General features: G+C 32.8%; 1 protein-coding gene and 1 long non-coding RNA gene across 3 annotated transcripts; both read left to right on the top strand.

Annotated features, from left to right (window-relative positions):
• The first annotated feature begins 1,626 nt into the window (after nt 1-1,626).
• On the top strand, nt 1,627-2,972 carry LOC140809922 (uncharacterized). Its single transcript, XR_012113198.1, has 2 exons — nt 1,627-1,797; nt 1,935-2,972. It is a non-coding gene; the product is annotated as an uncharacterized lncRNA (long non-coding RNA).
• Nucleotides 2,973-7,278: 4,306 nt separating this feature from the next.
• Nucleotides 7,279-12,713, top strand: LOC140810776 (cryptochrome-1-like). Of its 2 annotated transcripts, none has more exons than XR_012113293.1 (5): nt 7,279-7,960; nt 8,589-8,807; nt 10,306-11,012; nt 11,125-12,270; nt 12,415-12,713. XR_012113293.1 is itself a non-coding variant. In XM_073168667.1 (5 exons), the coding sequence occupies exons 1-5, from the start codon at nt 7,648-7,650 to the stop codon at nt 12,498-12,500; spliced, it is 2,040 nt and encodes a 679-aa protein (XP_073024768.1). In that variant the 5' UTR covers nt 7,280-7,647; the 3' UTR covers nt 12,501-12,713. The 2 variants fall into 2 exon arrangements, 1 of the variants encoding a protein (XP_073024768.1); XM_073168667.1 differs by having other exon boundaries at nt 7,280-7,960; nt 11,125-11,921; nt 12,497-12,713.
• The last annotated feature ends 3,989 nt before the right edge of the window (nt 12,714-16,702 follow it).

Here is a 16,702-nt window from a genome sequence, read left to right as displayed (position 1 = left end):
ATGATATATATATATGGTGTAGAAGTAATATGTTTCATAAAAATATAATGAGATATTTATCATTAAAAGTATAAATAAAATGTCGAGGTGGTTGAATTTTTGGAATAGCGTGAGGAATTATGGGTGAGACACAAGGCGCGATCATTAATATATTATATATCATTAAATGGGACTGCTTGTAAACAGTTGAAGAGAGTCTTCAATTTAATGCCTGATGGACTGTCTTTATAGTTCCAACTTTTATTAATATTAAAAATGACAATATCGTTCTGATTTTATTATATATATATATATATATGTCAATCTTGAAATCGAAAAATATCAAATGGTCAAATTTTGTAATTTTAATTAACATGAAACGATACGTTAATTGTTCCACATCGGCAGGATAAATAACTTGGGAGTTGCATATATTGGCTTGGACAATCCTCCTCTCTTGAGCTAGCTTTTGAGGTTGAGTTAGGTTCAAGTTCCAATCTTAACATGGTATCAGAGACTGGGTTCCACCGTTATGTGTTGGACTACCTATAATTAGGCTACTCGTTCTGTCCATAATTGGGTCATTTGTAAACTCCACGCTCCAGATGTTCATTCTTGGGCGTGAGAGGGGTGTGTTAATTGTCCCACATCGGTAGAATAAATAACATGAGAGTTGCATATATTGGCTTGGACAATCCTCTCCACTTGAGCTAGCTTTTGGAGTTGAGTTATGTCCAAGTTCCAATCTTAACACGATATTCTTACTATTCATATTGGTATTTGAAAATCTATAGAAAATAAATCATTATAATAAATCGATAAACTTTTATTAGTGAGATGAGATGATTAATGATGTATAATATAAAGATGATAAATCAATATATATATATATATATTGATATTGACGTATAATAAAAAGAATTTTAACTCTAAATGTAATCAAACGAAATATATAATCGGTTAATTCTTGTTATTCACACCAAATGATTCTTAATATTAGAAAACTGTTGAACTGGATCGAATCAATACAATAGTGTAGTTTAGGGGCCGGCCGGGACACCAATCGATCGATACTCGATCTATAATGATTGGTGACAAATTTGAAGCATTTATGTTTTCGATATAAATATTAGAATCATATGTTTTTTTTTTAAGGAAAAACCAAATTATGCATTAGATAAGTCAAAAATAGCTATATCTATTCATCATTATCAATCACCATTGATAAAAATTATCACTTAGAACACATACATATAAGAGGTGGGCAGAACAAATTTGCACCGTAGACGTGTGGGCTTAGCAGAGACAAGCAGACAGCTAGCACCATCTATTGAAAAAACACTTTATATGAAGAATTTAATTAGTTAGCTAGTTAAAGTACAAAAAAATAAAAAATAAAAAAAATCAAGTGGATTTTGCAGTATTAATACATACCTCTCTTGTCCCCTTGACCCCTTGATTTTATTGTATTACCATAAAATCTACCTCCCCCACTGGCCACTTGTAAGCTTAACCACCTTATATAATTAATATTACGAATTAATAGTTTTTTAAAAAAGTTTATCATATGCATGCGATTTTTGGAGGGAATATTCAAATTTATATAAATTCAACATTTTGAGGAGGTCACGAGAGAACGTTGAGGTTGCAGAATTGGCGGAAAGGTGTAGAGGAGTTTCAATGAAGAACACGGGGGACGCCAAGGAAGATCAGAAACGCAAATCTCACATCGCAATTCAGTGTGCTAAAGCTGCGATTCTCCTTTCTTCTCTGAAAAGAGATCTCGATTATTCATCCACAAATCCATCCCCGTTCCAGGTTCTCTCTCTCTCTCTCTCCCTCTCGCAGTTAAACGTGAGGAGTTTGATTCACAATGAATTGGTTGTAAATCGTTTATTAACGGGGAAGATGATGGGATTACATTGATTTAGTGTTTCTCTGTCGTGGATTTTCAGAATGAAGAGACAGTTGAGAAGCTGAAGATAGAGTTGATAATTGAGAGATCAAAGAACAATAAATTGAAGCTTTGCATTGAAATAGAGTTGCTGTTTATCTTTCTGTGGACTCTCCTTTTGCTGATGGCCTTCAATTTTCTCTGACTGTATGTATGATCGATTTGGTTAATCATATACTAGTAATATGGTTAGCTTGTGAATGTTGCTGCACTAAAACCAGTTCCTCTTTCTCTACGATATTGAACTGTGCAGTTTTTTCCGCTTCAGAATCGGAGAGATAACTTGTAAATCTGATGGTGATTCATTTTAGATCTGTTGATTTTATTGGTTACATCTTTAGTTGAATCGATGAGTTCTACCTGATTTCGTACTCTCATTTTCAGTTTTTGAGCCACGTAGATGATAATATCAATATGGTAATTACTGCTCTTCAACATGTTCTTCCCGCTTGAGAAATCCCAATGACAAAACAGCGCTTTAAATTAAGTTTAATCAATAGGATTTATGAAGTGGCGATTAAGGTTCTTAGATCATTTTATGAGAGCATTGGGTGATCCTTAATTGCTGTGCTTGATTTAGCCACTGTGATATGTTTCTCTGAAGAACTCTGTAAATTTGCTGATGTGGAATGTCATATAAAAGAAAAGCATGGAAGAACACTATGAGCACAATTTGGCGAAGACCACTGGAAACAAACACAATTCATTTACAAAATCCTTAACAAAGGCATAATCTAACTGATGGCACCATGAAACGAACTTATGGTGGTTTGACTCGAACGATAAAGTCGATTGACCTAATGGCTAGCCGATCATTAGTCAATTCTCAGAGTTGTGCAGCTTCTTAAGAAGGCATATGATCGTTTGATGAAAGGAAGATGAGTTTGTTAGAGACACAACATAAGTTAAGAAGGAGAACAGGAAACACAGAAAATTGGAGAAAAAAAGTCTCCTTTTATTATATGATGGTGTACCTTTTCTAAAAAAAGGTTATACTTCCCTACAAATCAACTGGGCTATGAATTGGATAAGTCTACTACAGCATCACATATGGTGAGTGGAATGCCATGTAGCATTGATTTTATCATGCTACTTTTTGTAGTCTAGAATTATGTCGATCAATAAATTAAAGTTAGTGCCAGAGCGAGACACAGTCAACGGGAAGCTCTCTCCAGTCACAGCAGAAAGTCTGGAAGTCCCTCATAAGATCTCAGGTTCATAACCTTTGCCAAAGCTAAGACATGGGGTTAATAGCAATTTTCGTTAAATTATTCGTTATTGGCGCTATGTTTTGTATATAATGCAGAATGTTTTCTTAGGATGTTTTGATTTCTTTGGCTTTCAATATATGATGTCTTTCTTACTCTTTGTCTTAAGAGATGAAATATCTCTGTTATGGAAGAACTGATTTCATACCATTGTAATTATAAATTGGTTTAATTAGCAGAATAAGCAGGTCAACTGAAGTGAATATAGAATAGCATTGCCTACTTCTTTAATTATTTATAAGGAGGGAGCGCCAGTTCAAAAATAGATAGTGTGGACGTCTGGACAGTCACAGCGGACTTCGAACATTCTTAGGAAGTCCAAGTCATCCGAAAATAATCAAATATAAGCATATAGAGGATTAATAGTGGGACTAGTGTGTGCGTGTGTATAAGGTCGTAAAGTTGAATTGTTTTCAGCTATTATTGCTCATTAGTTCATCGACATCAGACAATAATGAAGAAAATTGAATTCACCGCGCCTTAAATTATTGTGACTGCATACTCTGTTTTCTATGATGATCAACAATAAGTACACTGAGGGGGATTGAATTTGATAAAAGAGAGAAGTCGGAACGAAACAGATTAGCCATTGACATGAAATTTGTTGTGTTCCACAACTGGATCGAAATGTATCATCACATACAACTTCATGCAGAAGTACAATTGCTGTCAAATATAGAGCCAAGTTCCCTAGCTAGTTATGAAACTCCACCACTTATAAAACGCAAAACTATACACACTGCACTGTGGTACAACTTAAATCTGGTGTGTTCTCCTCAATTCACATGCGTTTGCGTGTGTCAACATGTTAGTTAAGAATTATTGCTCAACAATCTACCATATAATATATTTTTTTGGGAATTCACGGTGCGAAGCATATACAACTTGTTCGTGGTTTAATTCTACATATAATAAGGTCAATGTTATCAAGAAAGATGGTGAAATAATATAGCGTTTCATATACCTGTAAAGATGAGATTTATTCTTGAGATTATGTTAAGAGTTTACTGCTCTTTCTTTTAAAAATTTCAGACATTTATTTTATTTTAGTGTAACCAATTTTTATTAATTTTTTTTATTTCTGGGTGATAATTGAAGCTAAATGTTCACGTGCGGAGGTCCCAACCCAATTTACACATGCATGGAAATCAATGCTTTTGTCATCCACAAATCTATCCATGCTCCAACACGGGAAAGTGCGGTCATTGGTGAGCGAGTATTAAATGTTTAGTCCAACTACTTATATTATAATATTAATACCCAACTCGATCCAAATTTAATGACATTTTGATAGAATTTGGATGATAAATTATATTTCTATTGCAGATATTGTACAAAAATCATGACAAAATTGATATCTCGACATTTATGCGACGTGTAAGTACACAATGTATTAATTAATATCTAACTTTATTAAACGAAAAGATGGTGGTACCATATTGAGTCATTTGAAATTTATGTATTTAAAATTTATTTTTGCTGATTACTTAACAAATGAATTCAAAAATCCACCTTTCTATTATTTACATTATTATACTAATTACGATGGATTTCAAAATTTTAAAATATTGGAGACATTTAAAATTCATTGTTATGAGTTTGATTGTAGTGTAGTCGAAAATGAATTCTGAGATTTCTTTTTAAACTTTATTTAAATTTTGAAATCATGGATTTCAATTGTGATTTGAATTCTTGATTTGATATCGGAGTTGTGAAACGCTAACTAACACGAGAAAAAATGAATTCTTACACCGAAACAAAGACTGATGTTATATGTCACAATATTAATATTATACATGATTTATGGGACGGTAACTTGTCAATATTATTAGCTCTCACGAACTCTTGTATATTCTGTAATAAGACAGTAAAAACCAAAGTTGTCAGAACACAAATCTACACGTGAATCTTTCTACTCCTCCAAGGCTTTCATACATAGTAACTTGACATGCAAATACGCCATCAATTATTTTTCGTCTTTTTCTTTATTTTTTAATCCTGAAAACCATGCATGATGGTGAATTATCTTTTATCCAAGTGGCAAAGATGAGGTAAATTCTCTGTATATAAAAAACTTAACCATGTTTTAAATTGGTTAACCTATATCAGTCCCAAGAAAAAAGAATATCGTGGCATGCATATCCTTTTAAGTTTATCTTTGACCTAAAGACAAGATGTGGAAAAGGACATTATGGTTTTATTTCATTTTTAAGATGTCCCATGACTTGAAAAGATCCCATCTCAGATCACTGTCACCCAGCAATTTTATTAATGGGCAATAATGAAACTAAAAGATTGTTTCCTGACGGGAGTTTCAAGAGATGAACCGAAATTGAAAATTCATAATTATAGAAACCAAATAAATTTCTGAGCAGAATTGGAGATATTTTTTGATGTTAAGGTTTTGAAATTTTGGTGTGTATAGATTATGTCGAACTAATTAAGCATTGTAAACTATATCAGAAATCAAACTCAATTGAAACCGTCCCATTCATATATCATAAATCTGAATAAATTTATCGAGGTTGTATTTGGATGAAAGTATTTGATTTGAATTATTTACAACATAATATAGTATTTTCAAATAATAAACTATTTACAAATACTAGTCAGTTTGTAAAGGTGCTTGAGTGTCTTACTCGGGAATTTGGTATTCTTTGTTGATGTTTTGATGTCAGATTATTTACAAGTCATCGAACACTTGGTGAAAGTAATGTAAAACGTATTCACATATATTTTATTTTTTGTGTGAATCGAGGTCCTGATTTAGGTGGTGTGCTAATAAAACAAATAGACAACATTCGAATCAAATTTTTTCGGTGGCATAAGTGAATTCTTATGGTTCCATCCTACGAAAGAAGTCGACGTGATAATTGATGTGATCGGGTAAAAATGAGCATGATATATATGGGCAAATTCATATAGTTGGGTTATGAAAATGATGTGAGATGAGAGCACAGTAATATGCATCCAAATCGAAGGTTTTCTCTCGAGAAGAGCTTATGCTGATCTGCAAACATGAAGGTAATAATGTGAATGAGCGCCGGAGAGATGTTCGGCGTGGAAACTCCAATACTAAAGTCGGCATGTGAATGAGGAAAACCAATGTAGCAAAGAGAAATGATGTGCCAATGTTGTATCAAAATCTACAGAGTAAGTGATCGGTGCATCATATATGTGAATCAATGAATAATGTCTTAATGTTTAAACAAACCTGATATTTATAGAAAGAAAGTCAGTGATGATTTTGTTTTTAATTCTCGTTTTATAATTGTGACAAGATGGTTGTCCATAGTCCATACCCTACATTCTGACACCAACTTTTCTGACAATTTGTCAAATCCATACTATTCTGACACTAATATAAGGTATCACACTATCACATACTTGTACACTCGATTGATGTGCTACTATCGAGGTATCTCGGATAGATAACCATCACCTGAGTTTCAAAAGTTGTATAGATATTACTTCATAAAATTTGTTTTAAAAAAATCTTATAATAATTATAAACAAACTTCTTAGATTTTATAAGATCTAAAAATAGTTGAGATGATGCCAATTATTTTATGTTTTAAATATTTTCAAATCCATTTTGCCTAGCAATTTTATAAGTTAACAGATTATTTGATATGTTTTTCTTTTCCCTTCAATTTTTCTTCATATTACCATTGCTTATTTTATTCTAATATTTAAGAGTTAAACTTGTTCCTTTTCCTTCTTGATCTTTTTCAATTAAGACCTTGATTTTTAGATAAAATGGAAGAAATTATGAGTTGTTAAAATATTTGGAAATGCATAAAATATTTGGAAATAAATGTGATGGCATTGAAAGAGCAATATAAATGCTGAAATTGAATACGTAGAAAATGATCCCAAGTGCTGCAGTGAAGCGAGCTTGACGCAAGGCAAAAGCTTCACCAAAATTTCCAGCCCGTCATCTTGGAACGATTGGCGAAGGCGCTAGATGGGCTTGGTGGTATTTTTATTTTTTGCATCGGATAAGAAACCAAGATCCCACAAAAACAATAAAAATCTCCAAAAACTTAAAAGTTGTGGCTGCAATTTGGCCGGCAGTTATCTTGCAACCCCACAACCTTAACCAATCACCATCACACTCTGTTTCTCTCTCAAAGGTTCCTTTTTGCTATCGCTGAATGCCCATTTTTTCATACTATTCACTTTAGGTCGTCAAGATTCACAGAGAATTAAATTCTTCCACGCACTCATATGTAATTTATGTGACAAAGAAAGTTAAAGATCGCTTCTTTTGGTTCATGGTCTATTCTCTTGAGTCTTGATTGGCTAAAAGAATAGCAAAATCAACAAGTGTCAAGACTGATTAGTATCCCACCGAAAGAAGAAGAGAAGAATTATAGTGTATTCAAAAGAAAATTAATCTGGCTCTGTGTGTATGTGTGTCTGTTTTCTTGAAATTTATTAGGCATGTCAGGAGGTGGCTGCAGTATAGTATGGTTCAGGAGGGACCTACGAGTGGAAGATAATCCAGCATTAGCTGCTGGAGTGAGGGCTGGAGCAGTGATTGCAGTATTTATATGGGCACCTGAAGAAGAAGGGCTTTATTTTCCAGGAAGGGTTTCAAGATGGTGGCTGAAGCAGAGTTTAGCACATCTCGATATTTCTTTGAAACGTCTAGGCACTAGTCTTCTCACTAAGAGATCTACAGATAGTGTTTCTTCTCTCCTTGAAATTGTTAAATCCACTGGAGCTTCTCAGATCCTTTTCAACCATTTATATGGTCAGTTTCACTTCTCCTCGTGTAGAGCGTTATATTAATTTTCTGTTAGTTTTCATATACTTTAAGGGGGCATTGGGGAGTTTGTCAGTTTACTGTACTTTACTTTTAGCATATTTTATTGATGTTTATCTTACCGTTTCGTAATTAAATACTGGTAAAGAATTTTATAATGGCTTTTAGCCTTGGTTTTCTATTTTTGGCACATATCATGCTGCAATATGCGCATAAATGCCATGATTTCTTTAGACTCTGCAGTGATGCTTAACATACTCAATTTTATTTAAAAATACCCTTTTTTCTCTGCCAAGAAGTGGACTTTGAACTGGTGCCTATACTCGAGTGAGCGTAAGCAGTTTAATATGAATTTAACTCTCTTTTTTGGAGAGAGAAGTGGTATAGTGTATCTGTGTGTTGTTTTCTTTCTTTCCATATGTAGAAATGGACTATCTTGTTGTCTTAAAGCTACAGTTCTTATCTTTTAAAGGCAATAGCTGGTTAGAAAAGAAGACATTTTACACAAGGCCATATTTCCTCCTCAAACTTTTATATTTTAGTTTTGTCCCCTTCAATAAGATTTTTATCTCTGTTACTTCTGGAGTTACACATTTTTGTTTTTGTTATTATGTAGATCCTATATCGTTGGTTCGGGATCACCGAGCGAAGGAAGTTTTGACGGCCCAAGGAGTGGCTGTCCGCTCCTTTAACGCGGACTTACTGTACGAACCTTGGGAGGTACATGATCAGGAAGGCCTACCATTCACAACTTTTGCAGGATTTTGGGAAAGATGCCTTAGCATGCCATATGATCCCGAGGCTCCACTTCTCCCACCCAAAAGAATCATTTCTGGTAATAGGGGCTTCTCACATTATCGACTCTACTAATTGATAGTCCTTAAGTTCTCATCATCAAAATTTTGTGGTGATATTTGCATATTGGCATTCTGTTTGGTACTCAATAATTATGAATAGTGTTTAAAAGGATATCATTACTTTCAAGACCTGAATTATAATTGAATACATTTAACTTCCAATCTCTTTCACCTAATAATGTTGGTTTTTGATAATGCTTTCTGAATAATTCACTTTTAGATTGCAGATAGAAAATTCATGTTCACTTCTTATTTTTATATTTTTAATTTAGGTGTTTCATCAATCTTTAACACTTTTTTTGAACTTCCTTTATTTCAAGTTAACTAGGAGGGGGCTGCGATGTTATCTGTAACTTCCTCCTTGTGCTATCTGGTTCTCGCTGATTCAGATCCATTTCAACTGACTCTCTTCTCATCTTTTTACTGATTCAAACACACATCCCATCCGATCAGTTTTCCTGTTACATTTATGCAAACAGACATTCCACGGAAGGCTAAACCAGGGAGAGGCTAGTCTTTGTCTAAAAAACTTACTTGATTTTCAGCATAAACTATTTCAATTTTTCAGTGAGGCAATAATGTAGGAAGCTAATTCTCATCAATGCCAAGTTACTGTTACTAATCTGAATCTACTGTATGTATTAGCATATTATCACCCATGCTAATCAATTGTTGTACATAGTATCCAGCGGGTGCATTTAAATTTTAACAATCTCTAAAGAAGTTTCTTTTTGCCGTGAATCTCAGGTAATTTCAAAAAATCGTAGTTGATCTCTATGTTCTGATATAAGGAAATTAGACAGAGGATTCACTGATTCTTGTCCAATAAATGTGTTTTGGAAGAGGAAGCAACTAGACAAATGTGGGCTGGTACAGCAATGTTTTAGTACTTGTGTTATAATGGTAGCTCTATCAGCTTGGTCGTTCATAAAGGAGATATATTCAAGCAGCTATTTGAATGCTCTGTCTTTAATTTTGATTGTACATCAGTGTTCCCTTCATCGGGGAAAAAATATTATTGTTCCCGGTTGAATTTGCATTTCATGCTGTAGCAATGTTAAAACTCTTTTATTCATTTAGTGTCTGGCTGATTCTAAACCCAATTTATTCATAAAATTCTATTGCAACGATGAATCATCATGTGAGTAATTGTTTACTTGCATGGGCTTCTTTAGACCATGACGTTCTTCTGCTCTATCTTCTCATACAACTTAATTTATACGGACAAGAACAGTTGAATAGGAAAACATTAACCATCGGTGGATTAGGTTTCTTGATAAAAACTTGCTTTGGTGAGAAAATATTTGGCGAACTTCATCTTGGCATTCAATTTTGATTTGGTTCTGCTGTTTTCCTTTTATTTTTGCATATGTTTTTATTGTTAGTTGTAAGCAATTATGATCATGTGTCCCTCAGTTTATAGTTAAATATTCTTTCTTCGGACATGCATTAAAATTTATGCTTGCTCTTTTCTAGTTGACGTGCCAAAAGGTGCTTCGGACCCTTTGGTATTTGAAGATGACTCTGAGAAAGGAAGTAACGCACTTCTTGCTCGAGCTTGGTCTCCTGGCTGGAGTAACGCTGATAAGGCTCTCACCTCATTCTTTAACGGACCACTCATAGAGTACTCAAAGAACCGAAGAAAAGCAGATAGTGCAACCACCTCGTTCCTCTCTCCCCATTTACATTTCGGTGAAGTCAGTGTACGGAAGATTTTCCATTTAGTTCGCAGCAAGCAAATTTTATGGGCCAATGATGGGAACAAGGCCGGTGAAGATAGTGTCAACTTATTCCTCAAGAGTATTGGCCTCAGAGAATATTCTAGATATATGAGTTTCAACCATCCTTACAGCCATGAAAGGCCGTTACTTGGGCACCTTAAGTTTTTCCCTTGGGTAGTGGATGAGGGTTACTTTAAGGCATGGAGACAAGGCCGAACCGGTTATCCTTTGGTGGATGCTGGCATGAGGGAGCTGTGGGCCAGTGGCTGGCTGCATGATCGGATACGAGTGGTGGTCTCTAGTTTCTTTGTAAAAGTCCTGCAGCTGCCATGGAGATGGGGAATGAAGTACTTCTGGGACACCCTTTTGGATGCGGATCTTGAAAGTGATGCACTTGGTTGGCAGTATATATCGGGGACTCTTCCAGATGGTCGTCAGCTTGATCGGATTGATAACCCACAGGTGTTGATTGATTTACTATGTATTGCCTTTGATTTTTCCCATTTTATTTTCCCGTTTTCTCCAAATTCTCAACAACGGTGTTTATAATTTTATGCATATTATCGTTTCACAGTTTGAGGGTTACAAGTTTGACCCAAACGGTGAGTATGTTCGACGATGGCTTCCTGAACTTGCTAGACTGCCGACCGAATGGATACACCACCCTTGGAATGCACCAGAATCTGTTCTTCAAGCATCTGGGATCGAGCTTGGTTCCAATTATCCTTTACCAATTGTTGAAATCGATGATGCGAAAGCCAGGTTACAGGAAGCACTGTCACAGATGTGGCGAAATGAAGCAGCTTCAAGGGCCGGAAATGGAATGGAAGAGGGACTGGGAGACTCGTCTGAATCAATCCCTATTGCGTTTCCTCAAGAAACGGAAGTAGAAATGGAAATGGACAACGAACCAATTCGAAATAACCATATCAATGCCAACGTCCGACAATACGAGGATCAAATGGTCCCGAGCATCACTTCTTCTTTTGTCAGGGTAGAAGACGAAGAGACATATACTCGAAGTTTGGCAGATGAGAGTAGAGCCGAGGTGCCATCCAATGTAGATACGGCAGAGGAACCAAGAAGAGACGCATTTGGACTTGTTACTACAGAACCTGTTAGACGCAACACTGGTTTTCTACAATTTAACACAGCAGGTCGGAGAAATTCCCTAGATTCTACTGCAGAATCATCCAGTGTTAGTAGAAGAGAAAGAGATGGAGGTCTAGTACCGGTTTGGTCACCCTCAAGTTCAACTTACTCGGACCCATTTGCTGCTGAGGACAGTGGTATTGGAAATGGTTCCTCCTACTCGCGAAGGCACTCACAATCTCACCAGCTAATAAGCCGGAGGCGGCTTTACCAAACTGGGTAAGTAGACCATTTGTGATTTTAAGTGTCGTTACTGTAACTTTAGTTTCGAAGCAGAATGTTATCGTGCGTATTATAACTACCACTCTGTGCTCATCGGTTGTCACTCCTCAGGTTGCAAGCCCACGCAAATATGACTGTGTTTGAGTTCCAATAGAAATTATCTTGTGTCTGTCTATACTCACTTTATGAAAAGGGTTGATCAGAGTTGCTAGATGAGTCATGTGAATTCTTAAATACTCCACCATGAAATTGACGTGGGGCAAGATTATTACACTAACGATCAAAATCCCATTTTTTTCTTGGTTGCATTGAGCTCCATTTTCAAAGAATGGTCGGGATTTTTTTTGTTTTCTGGAAAATTCTGCAAACACCTGTTTTATCATAAAACTAATAGATATATATTGATATAATGACTTCTCTTTATGTTTGTATTCGTCACAGGAAAAAAAGAACGTCCTAAGATAATTGATAATAACCATTTGTTCTTGAGCAAAGATGAAATACACTTTTTATCATCAAAGGCAATTGCCTCTACGGCATTTCTTGATTTTCATTGTTTCCCTTGCTACCAGATAATTTGAAGTCGGTATATTAGTGAACCGGACATGGAGTAGAAACTGCAAGATGAAACCAGCATCTGTGTGGCAACGTATGTTTCGATCAACCATCCATTGGCATCCACGATTTTTTTTTTTTGTATTCAAATGGGGTGGTTCATCTATATCCTTTGCTTGCTGTCGTGTTGTACAACTAAATAAATATATTTGAAAGTTGTGGATTCAAAGTTTACGGTCTAATTTTTTTAAAACTACAAAAATATATTTTAAATCCATCAATCTAAACGCAACTTTATTTTATTCAAAATTATATGCCTCAAGACTTGTAAGGTTGGCTTGCCAAAGGCGTTTAAGTAACGTGAACGGAATTCGAAAGTGAGCGATCCTTCGTGTTTCTACTTTGATACCGCCAATATGGTGACGTTCAGAATTCCTCCATTCGTTCTAATTAATTTTACTTGGAACTTCAGTTGGGACTGTATTGTGTTTTCCTGAAATATTTCTTCACGTTGCTTCATTTTTGGCAAATTTTTTTTTCCATTAATCTGCAAATTTTTTATCTAAAATTTAAATCCCAGAAAACCAATTTTGAATCCTTTGTTTAGCGACAAGCTAATCATATAACATAAAGCTTTGTAAATGATTTTCCCGAGTTTGTGTTTTTTTTTTTTTGATGCGACACAACTGGAATTCTTTAGGTTTTAAAGTCGAAAGTGTCGACAATTGATGTTAAAATTAAGATGGCATATTCAACTAAAAAACATAAACAAATCATAATTCGAACATGAAAATTATGAGAATATAATAACACTAGGACTATTGAATTAGTTTTTTTTATTTAATTGGTAATACTTGTGCAAATTACAAACGCATAATTAGAAATTAAATAACTTTAGTAATGATCAATAGTTTATTAGTTAATAAAATAGTAGGCAAAAATTTGTGTAAGACGGTCCCACAAGTCAAACTTGTGAGACATGATTATATATATATATATCTATATCTATATAAATATACGGATTGAATTGTGAATTTCCTATATTATTCTCATTAAATTTGCACTCTAATGACACTTTGTCTTCTTTTATGTAATTAGCTAATTATTATTAATTCATTGACTAATTATTATTTATTACTCTTTCACTCACTTTCATGGCATGACTACAAATAATATCAAAGTATTTGTTCAACAACTAATTATTCGAATCAATATGTAATAATATTATTTATAAAATTAATTGATTTTGTGAAAATACCTTACAAATAATAGTAATAGTGTTATACATTCTTTGAATTTCCTATATTATCCTCATTAAATTTGCACTCTAATGACACTTTGTCTTCTTTTATGCAATTAGCTAATTATTATTAATTCATTGACTAATTATTATTTATTACTCTTTCACTCACTTTCATGGCATGACTACAAATAATATCAAAGTATTTGTTCAACAACTAATTATTCGAATCAATATGTAATAATATTATTTATAAAATTAATTGGTTTTGTGAAAATACCTTACAAATAATAGTAATAGTGTTATACATTCTTTTATTAAAATAAATAATACAAAAAATTATGCTAACAGAGGTTTCGAACTTATTTTTACAATTTATGTATATATGAATGTGAATTGTGAATTTACATAAATATCCTTACATTTATTTAATAATAATAATTTACATAAATATCATTACCTTCATTTAATAATAATCATTAATACATGTTTTCTTTTTCATATATTTTTTAATAATAATCATTTCATTAATACATTTTTATTTTTAAATTTAAAATTAATTAATTTAATATTTACATTGACATCAAATTCACAGAAAATCACTATCATAAATACATGTTTATTTTTTTGTTTGTTTTTCATATATTCATTTAATAATAATCATTAATATATTTTTATTTTTCCTCATTTTATATTATATGTTTATATGTATTTTGTTTAACATAGGGATAGGGTTGAGTAATATTTCAATAATAAAATATTGTTTTAATAAATAAAGTGAATAAAAAGAATAGGATAAACCATCCCTGCCTCAATCGTTTCATAGATTTCCAATTTTTCATTAGAGTCAACCACGAAAAGTCAATTTTTTTATAAATGTTGTTAAATAAATATTACTAAATAATATGCTTCATTTGATCAGTTTGTGTTCTTGCAATGAGAGGAGTTTTTTTACCATAGCGTTAACATGTTTGATTGTTATATGTCATTTGTATTGATCATGTAATTATGTTTGGATTGTTTATGTGATTTGTTTGTTTGATAGAAGACATTTAATTTGAGTTTTTATGTTCTTGCTTATATTATTTTTGTAATATTATTTATTATTAAAATAATAGGTGAACTACAAAATTTGGTAGTCTAAGAGTCCTCTGATGAACGACAAATATGGATAAATTATTAAAATATATAATATCCAGTAGATTTTTTGCATGCGATTTTGTCTTAATTCAATTATTATGCATGATTCTAAATTTTAATTATATCACAAGTTAAGAAAAATTGTGTGACTTTGTATTATATTTTTACGGCTGTTTTTCTAAATGGTATTATTATGCTTTCAAGGCACCATTTTTCATTTGTGTTTTTTTAAAGAAGTGGAATGAATATCTATAAAACGATGACATTAATAAGGCGTCTTCTCTTTATTTGAAAAAATATTAGAAAATTTATACAAATTGTGAATAATATGAGTTCATATTTAATTTGAGAGTGATTTATGTTTTTTATTGCTCGTATATACTTCAATCTCTTTGTTATTGTACTAAATAAATTATTTTTAATCTTTGAGTTATCATTTTTTTCTTATCGAGGTTCTTTGTGTTATGGTTTTTTTATTTGTTTTGGTTAGTATTGTTGGCAGCAATTGATTTTTCTGATATTATATGATGTGCCTTGTTGTTTATATAAAAATAAGTATGAGAGTACACCAATCAAAGCCACGTATTTTGGGTCTTCTGTTCTACGAAGAAAATAATAAATGGTTTATGTGAATTATATAACTTCTTGGTTTTTCATACATATAGTCTACGAAATGCGTCAAATTTCGAACAAAAAAGTTAAGAAAAACATAGTGGATGAAAAAAAGAGACATGTTAAATAAAAAATAATAATGTTGTGTATTACTATGTTGGGTTCAATAATTGTTTTTGCTTGGTAGAACGGTCGAACCATGGTGCTTGAGCTACTGTGCGGTTTAAAAGATTTGAGTTGCACCATTACTACTAGCTATAGCTTTTGGTAAAGAGGCAAGCGCTCGGTCCTACAATTAGTATCAGAGCCAAGGTCACGAGTTCAATTATTGGTAGGGAGATTTTTGGGTGCAATAATTGTCCATGCTTAGTAGAGCGGACGAACCGTGGTGCTTGAGAAGATGTACGATTTAAAAGATTTGATTTGCATCATTACTACTAGCTATAGCTTTTGGTAAAGCGGCAAGCGTTCGGTCCTACATACTATATCGTAATTTCTATATGATATAATTCAAGCACATTTTTTATAGATATTTGAAATTAGGTCCAACTAAGTAATATGAAACATATACATATATATTAAATCATATTTAAAGCAAAATGTTAAGATCAAGAATGATTCAGATTTAAATTTCAACGAAGCACAATCAAGAAGAAATTGAAGAATTGTATGTGTACGTTAAGTGTTATATCATGATTATGTTGCTACTTCATGGTTGTGCGACATATGGATGTCATATAAAATGTTAATATTTCTCAATAAAATAGTTTTTCAAAAAGAAAAAATTCTTCATTTAGAAAAAAAAATACATGAAAAACAAATTGTGCATAATTCTTATTCTATTTATTATGGTATGAGAATAATTCTAAAGCTTTGTTGACACAATATAATAGATCAATTATGTGCATTTTATTGAGACATTAAGCCAGTTTCACTTTATTTCCTCCAATATTATCTCGATATATTTCGATGTGACTAAGAGATTGTTTTTGTCTCTTTTTTTAGTCAAAGTGTCTAACCAGCTAATTCATAACATATATGGTGGTAGCATAGAAAACTCCTCGTCAAATAAATTCACTTAGCCAAATATTGAAATTCAAATAAAATTCTACAATATTTCATCAAATTAATTTTGACTATCATAAAATGCTCATGAAATCTAAATTGTTATATTATTAGATGAGATATTGAATAAGACGAATATTTTGACATATATTTGAATGATATCTCA

Source organism: Primulina eburnea, chromosome 13 (assembly GCF_022965805.1).
Source record: "Primulina eburnea isolate SZY01 chromosome 13, ASM2296580v1, whole genome shotgun sequence".
Lineage (NCBI taxonomy): Eukaryota > Viridiplantae > Streptophyta > Magnoliopsida > Lamiales > Gesneriaceae > Primulina > Primulina eburnea.
Note: the sequence above shows the minus strand (reverse complement) of the source record. Positions and strands in the feature narration are given on the sequence as shown.

Excerpts from the sequence above, each read along its gene's own strand:
- LOC140810776 (XM_073168667.1), top strand. The coding sequence starts at position 7,648 with ATGTCAGGAGGTGGCTGCAGTATAGTATGGTTCAGGAGGGACCTACGA. Across the intron at positions 8,808-10,305 it reads ACCCAAAAGAATCATTTCTG|TTGACGTGCCAAAAGGTGCT; the intron begins GTAATAGGGGCT and ends GCTCTTTTCTAG. Across the intron at positions 11,013-11,124 it reads ATCGGATTGATAACCCACAG|TTTGAGGGTTACAAGTTTGA; the intron begins GTGTTGATTGAT and ends ATCGTTTCACAG.